The sequence below is a fragment of the Pelodiscus sinensis genome, chromosome 28, assembly GCF_049634645.1.
Source record: "Pelodiscus sinensis isolate JC-2024 chromosome 28, ASM4963464v1, whole genome shotgun sequence".
NCBI lineage: Eukaryota > Metazoa > Chordata > Testudines > Trionychidae > Pelodiscus > Pelodiscus sinensis.
This window is the reverse complement of record NC_134738.1, coordinates 4,549,017-4,563,494: the sequence shown is the minus strand read 5'-3', so window position 1 is coordinate 4,563,494 and position 14,478 is coordinate 4,549,017. Positions and strand designations below refer to the sequence as shown.

The window sequence follows — 14,478 nt, the reverse complement described above, 5'->3', positions numbered from 1 at the left end:
GGGCTGGCTAGTGCCCGGGATGCCTAGTGCCTGGGCTGGCTAGTGCCCAGGGTGCCTAGTACCCGGGCTGGCTAGTGCCCAGGGTGCTTAGTGCCTGGGCTGGCTAGTGCCTGGGCTGGCTAGTGCCCGGGATGCCTAGTGCCTGGGCTGGCTAGTGCCCGGGATGCCTAGTGCCCGGGCTGGCTAGTGCCCAGGGTGCCTAGTGCCTGGGGTGCCTAGTGCCCAGGCTGGCTAGTGCCCAGGGTGCCTAGTGCCCGGGCTGGCTAGTGCCCAGGGTGCCTAGTGCCCAGGCTGGCTAGTGCCCAGGGTGCCTAGTGCCCTGGCTGGCTAGTGCCCAGGGTGCCTAGTGCCTGGGCTGGCTAGTGCCCGGGGTGCCTAGTGCCCGGGCTGGCTAGTGCCCAGGCTGGCTAGTGCCCGGGGTGCCTAGTACCCGGGCTGGCTAGTGCCCAGGCTGGCTAGTGCCCGGGGTGCCTAGTGCCCGGGCTGGCTAGTGCCCGGGGTGCCTAGTGCCCGGGCTGGCTAGTGCCCAGGCTGGCTAGTGCCCGGGGTGCCTAGTGCCCTGGCTGGCTAGTGCCCAGGCTGGCTAGTGCCCGGGGTGCCTAGTGCCCGGGCTGGCTAGTGCCCAGGCTGGCTAGTGCCCGGGGTGCCTAGTGCCCGGGCTGGCTAGTGCCCGGGCTGGCTAGTGCCCGGGGTGCCTAGTGCCCGGGCTGGCTAGTGCCCAGGCTGGCTAGTGCCCGGGGTGCCTAGTGCCCTGGCTGGCTAGTGCCCGGGCTGGCTAGTGCCCGGGGTGCCTAGTGCCCGGGCTGGCTAGTGCCCAGGCTGGCTAGTGCCCGGGGTGCCTAGTGCCCGGGCTGGCTAGTGCCCAGGCTGCCTAGTGCCCGGGGTGCCTAGTGCCCGGGGCTGACAACTCCCTGGTTTGAATCCAGGTGCCTGCCTTGCTGGGCGACCAAGTCCCATCACCAGATGCACCTTCCTGGAGCCAGGAAGCCCAACGCTCGGCCGCGTCCTGCCCGCTCCCATTGGCCGGTGGCGTCCGCTGCTCCCCAGGGGCCAGGGAACCCGTTTCCCTCCGGCCTGGTTGCTGTCCCTGAGCAGGGCTGGCACATTCCCCGCTTGCGGGGCCGGTCAGGGCAGGTCCTATTTGCGGGCCCAGGACTGAGCCGGCCAGGCCCTGGGGTCCAGCAAACCCCCTTCCCCGCTGTCCCTCGGCCACAGGGCCTGGCCGTGCTTTACTCACGCCTGGAGGGGCCGTGACTGACGCGGGGCCTCCCCCGTGCTCCGTGCTGGCCCAGCTGTCCGCACGGCCCCGCCCCGTCGGAGCTGGGACTCTCCTGGGGGCCGAGGCGTGATGGGGTTTGCCAGCCCGCCCTGATACCACGGTGAGGGGCACAGGGCAGACTGTGCCTGGCTGCCTCCCCAGGGCAGCTCAAGCCAACATGGGCCCGGCTTCTCAGGGGGACTAAGCCCCGCGGGGGGGAGAGGGGGAGGATACATCTTGCTAAAGGCAGTGGCAGGAAGGTCTGAAGGGCCAGGGGCGGGGGGTCGGGGCTTGGATCTGCAGGGCCTGGGGGGAGTGGGGCGGGGGGGCAGGCCCCAGCCAGAGGCTGGTGACGGTGAGGGGGGAGGGTTGCCTTGTGAAACTGCCCAGCCTTTGGCACCTCAGGGTGCTGCAGCCTGTCCCAGGCGTCGCCCCCGGCTCTGGTGCCTGGGCAGCAGCGGGAGCCTGAGGGGCCGTTCCCGAGGGGCCGGTGCGGGGGCCTGGCCCAGCCCTGCCTAACGCCTTGTGCGGTCTCTCTCCCTCCCCGCCTGTCTCCACAGGAGTCCTCCGACAGCACCAACACCACCATCGAGGACGAGGACACGAAAGGTACCCGGCCTCTGGGGGGCATCCGAGCGGCCTGGCGCGGGGGTGGGGGGCTGGGCCAGGACGCCCCAACCAAAGATCCTTGGATCCAACTCGCGGGGGGCAGGCTGGGTGCGGTGCCGCGCCGCCGAATGGGCCGGAGCCGGGGGAGAGGGCGAGGAGCGGGCCCCGTGGGTCTCACACGCACTTCTCAGGGGCAGAGAGGGGGTATAAATGAGCGGCTGCCTCTTGGATCCTGGAGTCCCCGGCAGGTTCTCCGGACCCAGCCACCGCACGTGCAGCCGCTGCCAAGCCAGCGCTGGGAAAGGGAGAGTGACTAGGTAGGCCCCGCGTAAACCCAGGGGCCGGCCGGCTCGTGAACGGTGGAACTCCTCGCCGGAGGAAGTTGTGAAGACTAGGACCTTAACAAGGCTTGAGAAGGCGCTAGAGAGATTCATGGAGGACCATCGATGGCCGTTAGCCAAGCTGGGGAGGGAGGGTGCCCCTGGCCTCTGTCAGGGACTGGGAATGGGCGACGGGAGGGATCACGGGATGGTTCCCGGTTCTGTTCCTGCCTGGCTTGTGGCTCCCTTCCCAGTGCAGATGGGCCAGCGAGGAGCCTGCCAGCCCCAGGCCCCCGCTGCCTGCAGCCCAGTGGCAGAGGGGAGGGGAGGGGCGGGGGGGAGCCCAGAGCTGAGAATGGATGAAATGCGGCATTGCTTGCCCCGGGGGTGGGGGGACAGAGGCCAGAGCTGGGAGGGGTTGGGGGCATGACTGGGATGGGGCTCGCTCTGTGTGTGCTAGGGGGGCACTCTGCGTGTGCCGGGGGGGTGCGCTCTGCGTGTGCCGGGGGGGCACGCTCTGCGTGTGCAGGGGGGGGTTAACACACTCTGCGTGTACCGGGGGGGTGTGCTCTGTGTGTGCCGGGGGGGTGCGCTCTGCGTGTGTCAGGGGGGCGCGCTGTGCGTGTGCAGGGGGGGCTAACACACTCTGCGTGTACCAGGCGGTGCGTTCTGCGTGTGCCACGGGGTGCGCTCTGCACGTGCCAGGGGGGTTAATGCGCTCTGCGTGTGCCGGGGGGGCACGCTGTGTGTGTGCAGGGGGGGGAATAACACACTCTGTGTGTACCGGGGGGGTGCGCTCTGCGTGTGCCGTGGGGGGTGCGCTCTGCGTGTGTCAGGGGCGGCGCGCTGTGCGTGTGCAGGGGGGGGCTAACACACTCTGCGTGCACCAGGCGGTGCGCTCTACGTGTGCCGGGGGGTGCACTCTGCGTGTGCCAGGGAGGCGCTCTGCGTATGCCCGGGGGTGCTCTGTGTGTGCCGGGGGGGTGCGCTCTGTGTGTGCCGGGGGGGGTGTGCTCTGCGTGTGCCGGGGGGGTGCGCTCTGCGTGTGCCAGGGGGTGCTCTGCGTGTGCCAGGGGGTGTGTGCTCTGCGTGTGCCAGGGGGTGTGTGCTCTGCGTGTGCCGGGGGGTGCTCTGTGTGTGCCAGTGGGCGTGCTCTGTGTGTGCCGGGGGGGGGCGTGCTCTGCGTGTGCCGGGGGGTGCTCTGTGTGTGCCGGGGGGTGCGCTCTGCGTGTGCCGGGGGGTGCTCTGTGTATGCCGGGGGTGCGCTCTGCGTGTGCCGGGGGGTGCGCTCTGCGTGTGCCGGGGGGGCATGCTCTGTGTATGCCGGGGGTGCGCTCTGCGTGTGCCGGGGGGGCGCTCTGCGTGTGCAGGGGGGGCGTGCTCTGTGTGTGCCGGGGGGCGCTCTGCGTGTGCCGGGGGGTGCTCTGTGTATGCCGGGGGGGCGCTCTGTGTGTGCAGGGGGGGGCGTGCTCTGTGTGTGCCGGGGGGCGCTCTGCGTGTGCCGGGGGGTGCTCTGTGTATGCCGGGGGTGCGCTCTGCGTGTGCCGGGGGGGCGCTCTGCGTGTGCAGGGGGGGGGGCGTGCTCTGTGTGTGCCGGGGGGCGCTCTGCGTGTGCCGGGGTTAACGCGCTCTGCATGCCCTCCACTAGCTCTCCATACCTGCGTGCTGTGCGGGGCGAGGGCACCGTCTTGTGCCTGGTGGACTGGGGGGGACTGGCCCGAGCTGGGGCTCCCCCAGGGATCCAGGCCCACCCCCTTTCCCTGCAGGCTTTTGGGGCTTGGGTCCAAACGGTTCTTGGCCGTTCCCCGCCCCTGGGGTGCAGCTCCCAGCTGGTCCCCTCAGCCTGCCCCCGCCCCGTGCCAGAGAGCCAGGAACAGAGCCCAGGAGTCCGGGGATCCCCTCAGACCTCCCCCCCCAGCGCTGGGCGCTAACTGCACCATCCTCCCCAGGGACCCCGCGGCTCCCCCCTCGGGCGCCTCTCCCACTCCCCAGCCCGCTGGAGTCAGGCTCCACTATGGGCTGGCCCCCGCCCCGGCCCTAGCCTGCTGGGCCCGCCTCAAGGCCTGGCTCCGGCCGCTGTCTCCGGGGACCGGAGGGTGCCACAGGGTCCCGGCAGCACTGAGCCCCGTGGGGGACGACCCTGCCTTGGCCCCGGAGAGCTGGGGGGCTTTGCCATGTCGTGCGGGGCGACGCGCAGGCCCACGGTCAGCACCCCCGGAGGCAGAATCGGCAGCGGCTGGCATGTGCCGGGAGCAGGGGAGGCGTTCATCAGGCATACCCACCTGTCTGTCTGTCCCCGCCCACCACATCTGTCTGTCTGTCCCCGCCCACCACATCTGTCTGTCTGTCTCCGCCCACTATATCTGCTCCCACACCCTCTCCGCCCACTCCCCTCTCCCCTTACACCGTCTGCTCCCTCCCCCTCTCTGCCCACACCCTCCGCTCCTATACCCTCTCCTCCCCGTGTGCCTCCATTTCATTTGCTTTCTCAGGCCTCTCTCCATTCTCTCATCTGTCCCACCCAGCTGCCAGGTTCTCTGACATTTTGTGCACGGTGAGGAGGGGCTCCGGGCCCCCTGACGCGGAGGGGCTGCCACTTGCCGCCAGCCAGCCCTGCCCATCTGCAGCTGGCACAAGCCCGCTGCCTCCCCAGCGTAAGTAGCGGCTCTGACTGGCGCCTCGGTTGCAGAGCAGTCTGCCAGGCCAGGTGTGACTGGCGCTCACAGCTGGGCTTTGTTTCCATGGGTGGTGCACGCTGGCACATGCCTTGGTGCATATAAAATTTATTCCGCACGTGGCTGGGAAGGATTGGAGGGACCAGGGGTCCCATTTCGTTGCTGCCCGATTTCCAAGCTCGGGTTCCTTGGCTCACGAGGGCGGGGCAGGGGACCCTACTGGTAACCACCTGCCTCCAGGCCCGGGGCCTCCTCCCAGTCCACACCCGCTGGCGTTTCCCTTTCCCCGAGCCCGGGGGGGCAGAGCTGAGCTGCTCTCTGCCCGCTGGCCGGCTTAGCCCCGTGCTGCCCCGGCCCAGCACCTCCCGCCTCTCCCGAGGGCAGCGTTTGCCTTCCTGACCGGCGTCGTCCCCTTGGGCTGGCCGGCCCGGGGCCCAGCCTGCCAGGCGCGGGCGGGCGCCGCAAAGCGAGCAGGCTGGCGGGTCCCCATCCCGCGGGCCCGGCTGCAGGGCTCAGACCGGACGCTGGTTCTTGGCTGCCTGCCCCCGAGGAGCCACAAGCCAGCTCGGGGGGGAGTCCCCGCGGCGCTCCCACCGCTCCAGGCGCCTCTGCGTCCCCGTCCCTGCCCTGCCGCCTCACCCCCCTCTCTGTCCCACCCCAGCCACCAAGTTCGCTGACATTTTAAGCTCGGTGAGGAAGGGCCCCGGGCCCCTGGACGCTGAGGGGCCGCGGCCTGCCCCGAGCCAGCCCTGCCCGTCTCCAGGCGCGGCGACCCCTCTTGCTCCCCAGCGTAAGTAGGGCGTCGGGGGCTGGGCTCGGTTTCTCCCCGCCGCCGGGGGCCGTCGCCTGGCGGGGGCAGCAGCGGGACCGGGGCACGGCTGCCCCTTGGCTGGCTTCTGGGGGCAGCGGCCGGAGCTGGTGCCCACGTGGGACGCGCCTGCCCGTGGGTCCTAGGGCAAGTCGAGAGCTTTCAGCCGCCTGCCCTGCCGGAGCCCTTTGGCCCCACCTGCGTGTGCTGCGCCCCAGGGCCCGCGGGGCTTCGGGAGCCGTGCTGGGGGGAGACGCTGCCCGAGGGCCCCGCCCCCCAGTGCGGCCAGGCCCAGAGCCGGGTGTGGGGGGCCCAGGCCGGCTGAATCCTGCCCAGCCCCTCGGCTCCATGCGTTTCTCCCCCTCTCCCTGCCAGCCGCCGGGCTCTCTGAGCTTCTGAACTCGGTGAGGAGGGGCGCTGGGCCCCCGGCCGCCAGCCCGCCCGGCCCACCTGCCGCTCTCACCAGCCCCCTGACTCCCCAGCGTAAGTAGCAGGGCGGGGGGCAGGGGGTCTGCAGCTGGCCCGGAGCCCGAACCGGCCAGGGGGCTGGCACGGAAGCACTGGGAGCAGAGCGAGGACATCAGAGGGGGCTTCAGGTCGGGCGGGATGGGCACCGCGGAGGGGGGGCCCTGGGCCGGGCTGGCAGGGGCTGCGGGGGGGCGGGATGGGCACCGCGGAGGGGGGGCCCTGGGCCGGGCTGGCAGGGGCTGCGGGGGGGCGGGATGGGCACCGCGGAGGGGGGGCCCTGGGCCGGGCTGGCAGGGGCTGCGGGGGGGCAGGATGGGCACCGCGGAGGGGGGGCCCTGGGCCGGGCTGGTAGGGGCTGCGTGGGGGTGGGAGGGGCACTGTGGGGGGCCCCTGGGCCAGGCTGGCAGGGGTTGCGGGGGGGGCGGGAGGAGCACTGTGGGGGGGCCCTGGGCCAGGCTGGCAGGGGTTGTGTGGGAGCGGGAGGGGCACTGTGGGGGGGCCCCTGGGCCGGGCTGGCAGGGGTTGCGGGGGGGGGGGCCCTGGGCCGGGCTGGCAGGGGCTGCGGGGGAGAGCGGGAGGGGCACTGCGGAGGGGGGGGCCCTGGGCCGGGCTGGCAGGGGTTGCGGGGGGGCGGGAGGGGCACTGCGGAGGGGGGGGCACTGGGCCGGGCTGGCAGGGGTTGCGGGGGGGTGGGAGGGGCACTGTGGAGGCGGGGCCCTGGGCCGGGCTGGCAGGGGCTGCGGGGGGGGGGGGACGGGAGGGGCACTGTGGAGGGGGGGCCCTGGGCCGGGCTGGCAGGGGCTGCGTGGGGGCGGGAGGGGCCCTGTGGAGGGGGGGCCCTGGGCCGGGCTGGCAGGGGCTGCGGGGGGGCGGGAGGGGCCCTGTGGAGGGGGGGCCCTGGGCCGGGCTGGCAGGGGCTGCGGGGGGGCGGGAGGGGCACAGTACAGCTGCCTTGGCACAGGCGTATGCCGGAGGAAGGGGAGCTGCGGAAAGGGGGGGGGCTGAGCGCCGGGGGCTGGGCCCCGTCGCTGCGGCGGGAGACTCAGGTGTCCTGGCCCAGGTGCCCCGGCGGATCGGTTACCGGGCTGGATGACAGCTGGGGCGCCGGCGTGGGGAATGGGAGCTGCCGGGCCGGGGGTGGGGAGCTGAGCGGGGCGGGGGTCTGCGTGGCGCAGGCATGACCAGCAGGCTCAGCGGTAAGGGGCCGGGGAGGGGGCAGCCCGGGCGGGGGGGCTGGGGCTTGGGGCCGGCCGGTCCCTCCCGCGGGGCAGGGCTGAGGGTCTGGCCTTGCAGGGTGGAATTGGGGGTGGGGGGTTTGCACTGGAGTGACCTGGCCCCTCGCGTCCAGTCGGCCCGGGTGCGGCATGTTCCACGTGGTGCTGAGCGGGGGGGGGGGCCGTGTGGTGCTGAGTGGGGGAGGGGCTGTGTGGCACTGAGCCATGGGGGGGCATGTGATGCTGAGGAGGGGCGTGTGGTGCGTGTGGGGACACGTGGCACTGAGCGGGGGGCAGGGCGCGCTGAGCGGGGGCCACATGGCACTGAAGAGGGGCATGTGGTGCTGAGCAGGGGGCAGGGTGCGCTGAGCGGGGGGCATATGGTGCTGGAAGGGCATGTGGTGCTGAGGGGGGGCCACGTGGTGCTGAGCAGGGGGCACGTGGCACTGGGGGGGGACATGGCACTGGGGGGCCACGTGGTGCTGAGTGGGGGGCAGGGTGCGCTGAGCAGGGGCCACGTGGCACAGGGGGGCAGGGCGCAGTGCCACTGGCAATGGGGGCAGAGGTGCAGGGTGGCTGCGGGGGGGAAGGCTCTTGTGCCAAGGGGCCGGTGCCAGAGCGGGGGAGGGAGCAGGGGTTGCCGGAGGCAGCAGAGCAGTAGCCAGGGAGTGAGCAGCAGCCCCATAGGCAGGGAGGGAGGAGGAGTGGGGATTCATCAGTGGGGCTGTGGCCCCCAGCCAAGCCTGCAGGCGATGGAGGGGGAGCCTGCCAGGCAAAGCGGGGGAGGGGCTTGCCCCCGGGACGCCCCTTCTGGGCCAGGAGGAGGGGTAAGCTCCTGCTGGATTTGCCCCCGGGCGCTGCTCACACACAGCCCCCGGCTCCACTGGGCATGGCGGCCACGGGAGGTTTGCTTAACCCCTTGTGACAAGTTGTTCTCAAGCCCTTCTCGAAATCAGCGGGGTGGCCCCATGCAGAGCCGGAGGGCCCGGCTCCGGCAGCTGCTGGCAATGGGCGCGATCCTGGGGACACGCTCCTGGGAAGAGCCTTTGGAAAGACCTGGCTTGTTTCTCTTTGCGGGGTGACAAATCGGAGGGGGGGGGGCTAAAAGCATCTCAGACCCTGCGAGCTGGAGCCGGGGGGTCTGTTCCCGTCTCAAAGCACAAGGAGACGGTGACATTCGGGGACACTGAAGTGCACGGCCGAGAAAGGGCGATGCCTTGTCTCGCGGCCGGCGGAACTCCCTGCCACTGGACGTGAGCGAGGCCAAGAACGAGTCAAAGGGGCTCGTGTGGATCGCAAGACTAGCCAGAATTAGCACACCCCAGCCTCGGCAGGACTTGCGGGAGACCGAGGCGGGCCATGGGTTGCCCCCCCCCCCCGCCATGGCTGGACCCCCGGGCCTTGCCCATGCGGTGACTCAGCGGAGGGCACGCTCAGAGCCGGGAGCAGATGTCGCCCACATGCAGAGGCCCTGGCCGGGCAGCGAGAGGACGGGGAACTGGGGGTGACACTGGGACAGCCCCCCCACTGGATGGACGTGTCTCTGGGCCTGCATCTGCCCTCTCCAGGGGGGACTTGATAGCAGCCTTCAACTTCCTGAAGGGAGGTTCCAAAGAGGATGGAGAGAGGCTGTTCTCAGTAGTGACAGATGCAGAACAAGGAGCAATGGGCTTAAGTTGTGGTGGGAGAGGTCCAGGTTGGATATTAGGAAAAACTATTTTACTAGGAGGGAGGAGAAACACTGGGCTGGGTTCCCTAGGGAAGTAGTGGAGTCTCCATCCCTAGAGGTGTTTAAGTCTCGGCTTGACAAAGCCCTGGCCGGGTTGATTTAGATGGGATTGGTCCTGCCTAGAGCGGGGGGCTGGACTTGACCTTCTGAGGTCTCTTCCAGCTCTATGATTCTATGATAAGGGGATGGTTGGATGAAATAACATGATCTTGGTATCTAATTGACCATTCATTATCAGTGGGAAATAGGTCAATGGAGGGATGATAGGAGTTGCTATAGGGAACTTTCTGGGTGTCTGGCTGGTGAGTCTTGCCCACATGCTCAGGTTTAGCTGATCGCCATATTTGGGGTCGGGAAGGAATTTTCCTCCAGGGTAGATTGGCAGAGGCCCTGGAGGTTTTTCGCCTTCCTCTGTAGCATGGGGCACAGATCACAGCTGGAGGATTCTCTGCATCTTGGGGTCTTCAAAGTATTTGAAGGCTTCAATATCTGAGACATAGGTGAGAGGATTATTCTAGGAGGGGTGGGCGAGATTCTGTGGCCTGCACTGTGCAGGGGGTCAGACTAGATGATCATAATGGTCCCTTCTGACCTTAAAGTCTATGAGTCTATGAGTCTCCCGTCCCGCGGCGGCTGGGCGCGGTGTCAGGCCGGGGCCGCGCCCTGTGCCCCCTCCCCGGAGCGCGGCTCTGTCCTGCTGCCAGGCCTGGGAAGGGAGGGGGTCCCAGCAGGGCCGGGCAGGCAAGGGAGGGTTTCCAAGGAGCCAGCCGTGGCAGGGAGCGGAGGCGCAGCCGCATAATGTATGGAGACCGGGCTAAGCGGGTCACTGGGCTTCTCCCCGCCCCCGGGCCGGCTTCGCACGGGCGGCAGCAGGCGATGGGTGTCACTGGGCTGTGGCCCCCGGCTGGCCATGGGGCAGGGGAGGGTTGTGGGGCTGGGCCTGGTGGGTGAGGGGAAGGGGCTCCGCCTGGCTGGGTTTTCAGGACATGCTGCTCTGGGGGGAGGTGCCAGGTTGCCCCGGTGGCAGAAGCCCTGGGGGGTGAAAACACAAGGCGCTGCCCAGGTGGTGCCAGAGCGGGCTCCCCCCCAGCCCCACAGAAGGGGGCTTGTGTGCTGGGCTCTGCCCCGGGGCTGTGGGTCGCTGTGAGCAGGGCGCAGGCTGCCCCCAGGGCCCACCCTCTCTGACGCGCCCGCTCTCTGCCCGGCAGCCCGCAAGCAGGAAATCATCAAGATCACGGAGCAGCTGATCGAGGCCGTGAACAACGGGGACTTCGAGGCCTACGCGTGAGTCCCGGGGCGAAGTGGCGGCGGGCGCGGGGCTCTGCCGAGGCTGCCACAGGGACAGAGGGGCCAGCCTGGCTCGGGCGCTGTGCCCACAGCCGGGCGGGGCCTCGGGGACTCAGCCTGCAGGAGGGAGACGGGCACTGACGCTGGCCCTGCGGGGCCACTAGCCTCCTTCCGGACCAGCTTTGGGAGGCAGTGCCAGCCACGGGGCCGTGGGCTCTCGAAGGGGGGGGACGTGGCTAGGCCTCCTGCCCGGCCTCTCATCACCTCGCCCGCCCCTTCTAGGAAGATCTGCGACCCCGGCCTGACCTCGTTTGAACCCGAAGCCCTGGGCAACCTGGTCGAGGGGATGGATTTCCACAGATTCTACTTCGAAAACTGTGAGTGAGGCCACTGCCCCAGGCACCCAGCGGCCCAGCCAGCTGGCCCCGCGTGGCACCCAAGGTCACAGGGGTGGCCCAGCGTGGCACCCAAGGTCACAGGGGTCGGCCCAGCGTGGCACCCAAGGTCACAGGGGCGGCCCAGCGTGGCACCCAAGGTCACAGGGGTCGGCCCAGCGTGGCACCCAAGGTCACAGGGATCGGCACAGCGTGGCACCCAGGGTCACAGGGTCGGCCCAGCGTGGCACCCAAGGTCACAGGGGTCGGCCCAGCGTGGCACCCAAGGTCACAGGGGTCGGCACAGCGTGGCACCCAGGGTCACAGGGGCGGCCCAGCGTGGCACCCAAGGTCACAGGGGTTGGCCCAGCGTGGCACCCAGGGTTACAGGGGCGGCCCAGCGTGGCACCCATGGTCACAGGGGTCGGCACAGCGTGGCACCCAGGGTCACAGGGGCGGCACAGCGTGGCACCCAAGGTCACAGGGGTTGGCCCAGCGTGGCACCCAGGGTTACAGGGGTGGCCCAGTGTGGCACCCAGGGTTACAGGGGTGGCCCAGCGTGGCACCCAAAGTCACAGGGGTCAGCCCAGCGTGGCACCCAAGGTCACAGGGGTCAGCCCAGCGTGGCACCCAGGGTCAGATGGGTCGGCCCAGCACAGTGGTTAAAGTCCTGCCTACCAACACCCAGGTTACATCTGTCAGCCCAGCACAAGGCCAGGGACCCTGCTGGCTCACCCAGCTCCACGTCCAGGCTCCTCCCTGGGCCACGGCTCAGAGCAAGACGCCTCTCACGACCCCTCACCCCAGGGCTCCCACCCAGTAGGGCTCACCGCAGCTCTGCCCCCAAAGCCCACCTCCCCCTGCTACCCCCCGAGAGCGTCCCCGGCTCAGGGCGGCAGCGCCCGGCTCACAGCAGCTCTCTGCCCCACAGTGCTAGCCAAAAACAACAAGCCCATCCACACGACCATCCTGAACCCCCACGTGCACGTGATCGGGGAGGACGCGGCCTGCATTGCCTACATCCGCCTGACGCAGTACATGGACGGGCAGGGCCGGCCCCGCACCAGCCAGTCCGAGGAGACCCGCGTCTGGCACCGCCGTGACGGCAAGTGGCAGAACGTGCACTTCCACTGCTCGGGGGCGCCCGTAGCACCGCTGCAGTGAAGGTAAGTCCCGCCCCCTCTGGCGCCGCCCACCCCCTCTGGCGCTGCCCAACCCTTCTGGCGCTGCCCAACCCCTCAGGCACCTCCCACCCCCTCTGGCGCCGCCCACCCCCTCTGGCGCCACCCACCCCCTCTGGCGCTGCCCAACCCCTCTGGCGCTGCCCAACCCTTCTGGCGCTGCCCAACCCCTCAGGCACCTCCCAACTCCTCTGGCCCCGCGCACCCCCTCTGGTGCCTCCCACCCCCTCTGGCGCTGCCCAACCCCTCTGGCGCCGCCCACCCCCTCTGGCGCCGCCCACCCCCTCTGCTGCCTCCCACCCCCTCTGGCGCTGCCCAACCCCTCAGGCACCTCCCAGCTCCTCTGGCCCCGCCCACCCCCTCTGGCACCACCCACCCCCTCTGGTGCCTCCCACCCCCTCTGGCGCTGCCTAACCCCTCAGGCACCTCCCAGTTCCTCTGGCCCCGCCCAACCCTTCTGGCGCTGCCCACCCGCTCTGGCGCCGCCCACCCCCTCAGGCACCTCCCAGCTCCTCTGGCGCCTCCCACCCCTCTTCTGCCCCCACCCCCTGGGCGCCAATCCAGGGAGGGTGAGATCGGAGCTGGAACCTCCCTCACTGGAGAAGACGGACCCACGCCCACGCCCTGCTGCACACCCGCTACTGGGGCTGTCAGAACCAGCCCCCTCAGGCCCCTTGCCTCTGGCTGGCAGTGCCACTGCTAGGGCTCCCTGGCTGTGGGGGGAGGAAGCCCCTCGGCCCCGCCCCCAGTCCTGCCCCTTCTTCCCAGGCCCCGCCCCTCAGCACCACAGTGGGGAGGATGGGGAATGTGGGTGCACGGAGAGGGCGGGGGTGGGAGGGGCGTGTCCTGGCTGGCAGGCCTAGCAGACCGGCTGCCCCTGCAGGGACCCGTGTGTCCGGGGCTGGAGGAGCGGCCCAGGCTGCGCTGTATGACCAGGCTCTGCTGGGGGAGCCGTCGGCTAGGAAAGCGCGAAAACCTCCCCTCTGGCCTGACCCAGTGCTAGGCCAGATGTGGCTGTGGCTCGGCGGCCAGCAGGGGGCGTGGCTCTGCCGGCAGCGTGGCTCCTGGCGCCACGGCTCGGCGGGGGGCTGCCCTCTGCGGGCCGGCCCAGCCACGGGCCACGTGTGTCCGTGTCTTGCAGCGCGAGCCCGGGGGCTGCCCCAGCCACGGCCTGTGCGTTTATGTCTTGCAGAGCGACCGCTGGCTGATTTGGTTCCATCCCGAAGGAGACGGTGATTTGCGCTGAGCCGCTAGCCGGGAGCAGCGGTGCCAAGCACGCGCCCGCATGCACGTGTCCCCTCCCCCGCCCGTTTCCAGTGCCTGTGTTTGCAGAAAAAAACCAACAAAAAAAGCCAACAAAAAAAAAAAACCAAACCAAACCACCAAGCGCCCCGCGCCCAGCCCGGCCGCGCCTCCTCCAGCCCCGCCCCCGTGTCCGTCCCGCCAGGTGAGCAGGTGTTGCGATGAAAACGTCCCGACTCCGACCCAACCCTCCTTCCGAGGCCCCGCGCCCGCCCCGCCCCGAGCGGCGCCGCGCCGAGGCCACTTGCATTCTCTGTCGAAGCATGGACCTTCCCGTGGTCGTGTCCCGTGGTCGTGTTTGCGCTTGGACATCTGTGACCTGTTTTTCGAACCGCTCCTTCGGCGGCGGACTCTGCTCCCGAGCGCTCGGGCTCCCCCGGACCTTCCCCTTCTAGTTGTGCTTGTGGATTGTTCTGATGACGATGACGATGATATTACTATTCTTTGGACGCCTCTTTCGTCTCTTCTTTGGCGGGGTTGGCGCTGGAGCCGTGGCCTCCCCCCCCCCCACCGGCCAGGGGCTGGCTTGCCCCACGCCGCACGGGGTGGACAGCGTGAAGGGGAGGAAGCTGCATTCTTGCAAGGGTCAGCGCTCGTGAGAGGATCCCGCTCCCCAGCCCCCTCGGCCAGGGCTGCTGGTGGTGGCGTGGCTGAGCCAGGATCCGCGCGGGGCCTGGGCTGGCGGAGCGGGCAGGCCTGGCGCAGGGGGGACATGCCTCTCGTGGCAAGGGCTGGATTTCCTGAGGCTGGGCAGGGCGAGCTGAGAGCAGGAGGGCGAATCCTGCTAGTGCCCCAGGGTCCCCAGAGAATCCCCCCTCCGCTCAGGCCTCGGTCACAGGGAGCGCTGGGACGGTTCCTCGGAGGGGAGAGGAAATCGAACGGATCAGAGCAGAGCCGGCTCTGCCAGGGCTCGGCGGGATGGGCAGCGGCACGCCCCGAGCGCAGCGTGTGCAGGGCCCAAGCTGGCCGACTGGACGCCTCGGAGGAGCCAGTCGGATCCCCCCGCGCAAGGGCCGAGCCACGATTCCAAGTTCCCGCGGCGCCCACAGGGGCGTGGGGCGGGGCTGGGGCACGTCCCCTCCCTGCCCTGTCCATGGGCGCCTGCTCAGGGAGACGGTGCCCCCCCAAACAGCTCAGCCCCTTGTCCCTGGGACGGTTGGCCGGCCCCTCAGCCAGGGCGGGCCAAGTCACAGCTGGGGATGGGATGCTGAACGGGCACAAGGGGCACACGGTGGCTTCACCCCCTGGCCAGC

At 70.1% G+C, this 14,478-nt stretch overlaps 1 protein-coding gene across 25 annotated transcripts in view; it reads left to right on the top strand.

Moving 5' to 3' along the window:
* The window catches only part of LOC102463425 (calcium/calmodulin-dependent protein kinase type II subunit beta), a 125,523-nt gene extending 111,853 nt beyond the window's left edge, over positions 1 to 13,670 (top strand). For 12 of the 25 annotated variants that reach the window (XM_075911103.1, XM_075911104.1, XM_075911102.1 and 9 more), the window contains 8 exons: positions 1,819 to 1,867; positions 4,713 to 4,841; positions 5,524 to 5,652; positions 6,046 to 6,153; positions 10,290 to 10,365; positions 10,651 to 10,745; positions 11,674 to 11,908; positions 13,116 to 13,670. In XM_075911103.1, the coding sequence (XP_075767218.1) occupies positions 1,819 to 1,867; positions 4,713 to 4,841; positions 5,524 to 5,652; positions 6,046 to 6,153; positions 10,290 to 10,365; positions 10,651 to 10,745; positions 11,674 to 11,906 (819 nt within the window). In that variant the 3' untranslated portion in view covers positions 11,907 to 11,908; positions 13,116 to 13,670. The remainder of the gene's footprint in view (positions 1 to 1,818; positions 1,868 to 4,712; positions 4,842 to 5,523; positions 5,653 to 6,045; positions 6,154 to 10,289; positions 10,366 to 10,650; positions 10,746 to 11,673; positions 11,909 to 13,115) is intronic. The other 13 variants (XM_075911121.1, XM_075911117.1, XM_075911116.1 and 10 more) reach the window with 4 other exon arrangements.
* The last annotated feature ends 808 nt before the right edge of the window (positions 13,671 to 14,478 follow it).